The 3657-nt window shown below is 60.3% G+C and overlaps 1 protein-coding gene across 1 annotated transcript in view; it reads right to left on the bottom strand.

Moving 5' to 3' along the window:
* Positions 1-3657, bottom strand: part of KIRREL3 (kin of IRRE like 3 (Drosophila)) — a 117555-nt gene that overhangs the window by 38018 nt on the left and 75880 nt on the right. The window contains exon 6 of the mRNA XM_006775095.2: positions 255-405. Within this exon, the coding sequence (XP_006775158.1) occupies positions 255-405 (151 nt within the window). The remainder of the gene's footprint in view (positions 1-254; positions 406-3657) is intronic.

Genomic DNA, 3657 nt, shown 5'->3' with positions numbered 1-3657 from the left:
AGGCTGGGGTGTGGGGTTTCTCTGTGCCCAGGCCGGGGTGTGGGGTTCCTCTGTGCTCAGGCCGGGATGTGGGGGTTCCTCCGTGCCCAGGCCGGGATGTGGGGGTTCCTCCGTGCTCAGGCCGGGATGTGGGGGTTCCTCCGGGCCCAGGCTGGGGTGTGGGGTTTCTCTGTGCCCAGGCTGGGGTGTGGGGCTCCTCCGGGCCCAGGCCAGGCTGTGGGGCTCCTCCGTGCCCAGGCCGGGTCAGCACTTACGCTGGATGTCGATGGTGACCGAGGTCTCCTTCCCCGCGGGGATGGCTTTGTTGGTGGCTCGGCACACGATGCTCTGCCCGTTCTCCACGTCTCCGGGGGAGATGAACAGGGTGCTCACGATGCTCTCACGCTTGCCGTCCCGGAGCAGGGTCTGGGGGGAGGAGGGAAGGCCCATGTCACCCGGCGGGCACGGCCTGGCAGCTACAGGCAGAGGGAGCCCTGTGCTCGGAGGCGGGCAGCTCACGACCCCAGGGCACCGTCTCTGCACAGAGCTGGGGTCTCCTCAGCTCCCGGCCTGGCTGAGTCCTGGGCTGCAGAAGAAAAAGGAACCAGAAAGCGTCCTATCGCTCGTGAAAATCAGCCTGGACTGGCAGCCCCCGGATGAGGAAGGAAGCCAGGCTGCAGGGCCTGTGCAGGAATTCCCACCGGTCTGCCTTTTGTGTCCGGGGAGGGAGCTCCGGGTCTGCAGGAAGCTCTGAGCCGTGTGCGACGGGCAGAGCTGTCGTCCCGCCACAGGGACATGGTCTGTAGAAGGGGGTGTAGCTTGGGGCGTGGCAGAATCCATGGACACTGACGATCTAAACCAGGGGTCCTCAAACTACGGCCCGCGGGCCACATGCAAATACAAATCTTGTATTTGTTCCCGTTTTGTTTTTTTACTTCAAGATAAGACATGTGCAGTGTGCATAGGAATTTGTTCATAGTTTTTTGTTTTTTTTTTTAATTATAGTCCAGCCCTCCAACGGTCTGAGGGACAGTGAACTGGCCCCCTGTTTAAAAAATTTGAGGACCCCTGAACCCTTTCAACTTTTCAAGTCATTCACTTCCTCACCTCATTAGAGCCCTGACCAAGCTATAGGCAGAACGGATGCCATGTCTTCCACATGACAGGTGAGAAAACAGGCGAGACCGAGAAACGTACACTTCAAGGTGGAGGCGACACAAGTAAGAGGCTCCTACAGCGGGTTAAGTGGTGTCCCCCCAGGGTTCATGTCCCCCTGGAACCTCAGAATGTGACCTTAATTGGAAGTAGGGTCTCCACAGATTAGCTAGTTAGCAATTAGTTGAGACTCTGGATTTAGAAGGGGCCCTAAATCCAACGACTAGTGTCCAATGACAAGATGGAGAGGCAGAGAGGCAGAGAAACAGAGGAGAGGGCCGTACGGAGAGGGAGGCAGAGACTGGAGTGATGCTGCCACAAGCCAAGGAGAGCCGGCAGCCACCTGGTGCTAGAAGAGTGGAGGGAGGGCTCTCCCTAAAGCAGGGGTGGGGAACCTTCTTTCTGCCAAGGGCCATTTGGATGTTTATGACATCATCTGAGGGCCACACAACATGATCAGCTTCAAAATTCACCTGCTCTCTGTGGTCAAACATTTAATTAACTCACCCCTCATGCCTTGGCAGGGCCAGACCAAAGGATTTCACGGGCCTCACGTGGCTCGAAGGCTGGGCTGGATGTTCCCCACCCCTGCCCTAAAGCCTACGGAGGGAGCGTGGGCCCCGCCAGCACCCCGAGTGCCGACTCTGGGCCTCCAACCGGTGAGACAATGAACGTCAGCTGTTTTGAGCATCAGCTGTAGTCCCTTGTTAGGGCAGCCCTAGGACACCAATACGAGTCCTGAGGCTTTTGGTCTCCCGTCTCCCATTAGCTTCCATGGGCCCATGAGGCCATTCTGCAGCTGGGTCCGCCTCGCCCCTCCCCTGCATCCCCTTTCGGGGCCCTCCCTGTCAGTTTGGAGCCCTGGGAGGGGACCCGCTAGGCGGTGCCTGCTGGGACGGTATGTGGGCAGGAGAGCCACTCCCAGGCAGGACTGGTCATTCCTCGGACTCTGCTGATTCTGGGCAGGAGCTAACTCCCTCTAGGAAAGGGGTGGCGGTGCAGTCTTGTTTCACTGTGATTAGAGCCAGGGAATAGAACAAGAGTCTCCACTTCCTCAAACCTGCTTTAAACTAACCACGGCCTGGGCTCCAATCTCCCCAGACCCTGGGAGGAAGCTATCTCTGTTCAGCAGAAGCGAAGTGAGCCAGGAACTGGGTGGGCAGGGCTGGGCCTTGCCCTTGAGAATGACCCTGAACCATGACCCTCCCTCCCCAGCTCCCTGAGAGCTGGAAGGAGGTGAGCGTGATCTCCACGTGAAGGTGGGAACAGTTAGGGCCACTGTGTAGCCTCCGAGGTCACAGGGCCAAGGTCACGCAGGCTGCCGGAGCCTCTCTCTGGGTCTGCCGGTAAGTGTGGTTCCTGCTTAGCCGGGGCAAAGCCTGCGGCCTCCAGCACGGGACCATGACCTGAGCCTCTGTCTAGGTCAGCTCATCCTGCGTGGACAAGGCCGGGCTCTGAGATGCCGGAGAGATCCCTGGGGCGGGGCCGTCGTCCGCACTGTCTCCCAGATGCTGGAAAACTGCCTAGGCCTCGGCAGGTGCTGGTGGCCTGAGGCCTTCCCTGGGCCGTCATGGGGTGGTGGCCTTAGCCCTGGGCAGAGGGGTCCCCGGAGAGGGGCTGGGGGACAGGGATGTGGTCAGTCCTCGCTAGCCACGGGGCAGTCCGGGCAGTGGGTGGGGAGCAGGCTGCAGGCCAGGAGCTGGATGGGGGCCCACAGAGGCACCTGCACAGAGAAGGCACAGAGGGTTGGCCTCCAGCCCAACCCCAGCGGAGGGCGCTGCACCGCACCGCAGCAGCCGCTGGCTCGGGCTGGGCCGCAGACCTCCTGCGTCTATAAATATCCAAGCGATAATAAGAACAATTTCCTGGGTGGAAATAAGACCTGGGGTGGAGCGTGTCTGTGTACGTGTCTGTGTGCGTATCCGTGTGCGTGCGTGCGTGCGTGTGTGTGCGTGTGTAGTGAAATGGGGAGGGTGTCCATACTATGCCCCCCCTTTTCTGTACCCCCCCATTGTGCTAACAAGGGGCATGGACAGAAGCTGGACTCAGCTGGCCCCTCCGCTGATCGGCTCTTTGCGGCTGAGGGGCCGGGCCAGCCGGTGCTGGTGGGAGGGAACCCGGCGGCCCGCGCTCCTAATGAGGCCCCAGGACTGCCTCCCGCCGCCTCCCCACCCAGGGTGCTCCTCTGCCTCCGAATGATGATTAATGACATATTTACTGTGTCCGGGCGTGTGCTTTTCTGGGAAATAAAAATTCTGGTTCAAGCTGTTTGTTCCACCTAATTAGAGAAAAGGGAGATGTGTTCATTAAACCAGGGAGAGAGGGGAAGGCAGGCTTGTGGCTCCCACAGGAGGCTCACCCGGCTCCCAGCTCTCGGGGATCCCAGGCCCTGGACCCAGGGAAGGGCCAGGTACAGGGATGTCCTGGGGGAGGAGGCCGAGAAAGGCCAGGGTGGCCTGGGAGCACGCAGGGCAGAAAGCTGGCTTTGGGGGTAGGGGGCATGGCCTGCCTGCTCCTGCCCAG

This window comes from Myotis davidii, unplaced genomic scaffold, assembly GCF_000327345.1.
Source record: "Myotis davidii unplaced genomic scaffold, ASM32734v1 scaffold148, whole genome shotgun sequence".
Taxonomy (NCBI): Eukaryota; Metazoa; Chordata; class Mammalia; order Chiroptera; family Vespertilionidae; genus Myotis; species Myotis davidii.
This window is presented reverse-complemented; position numbering and strand designations above follow the sequence as displayed.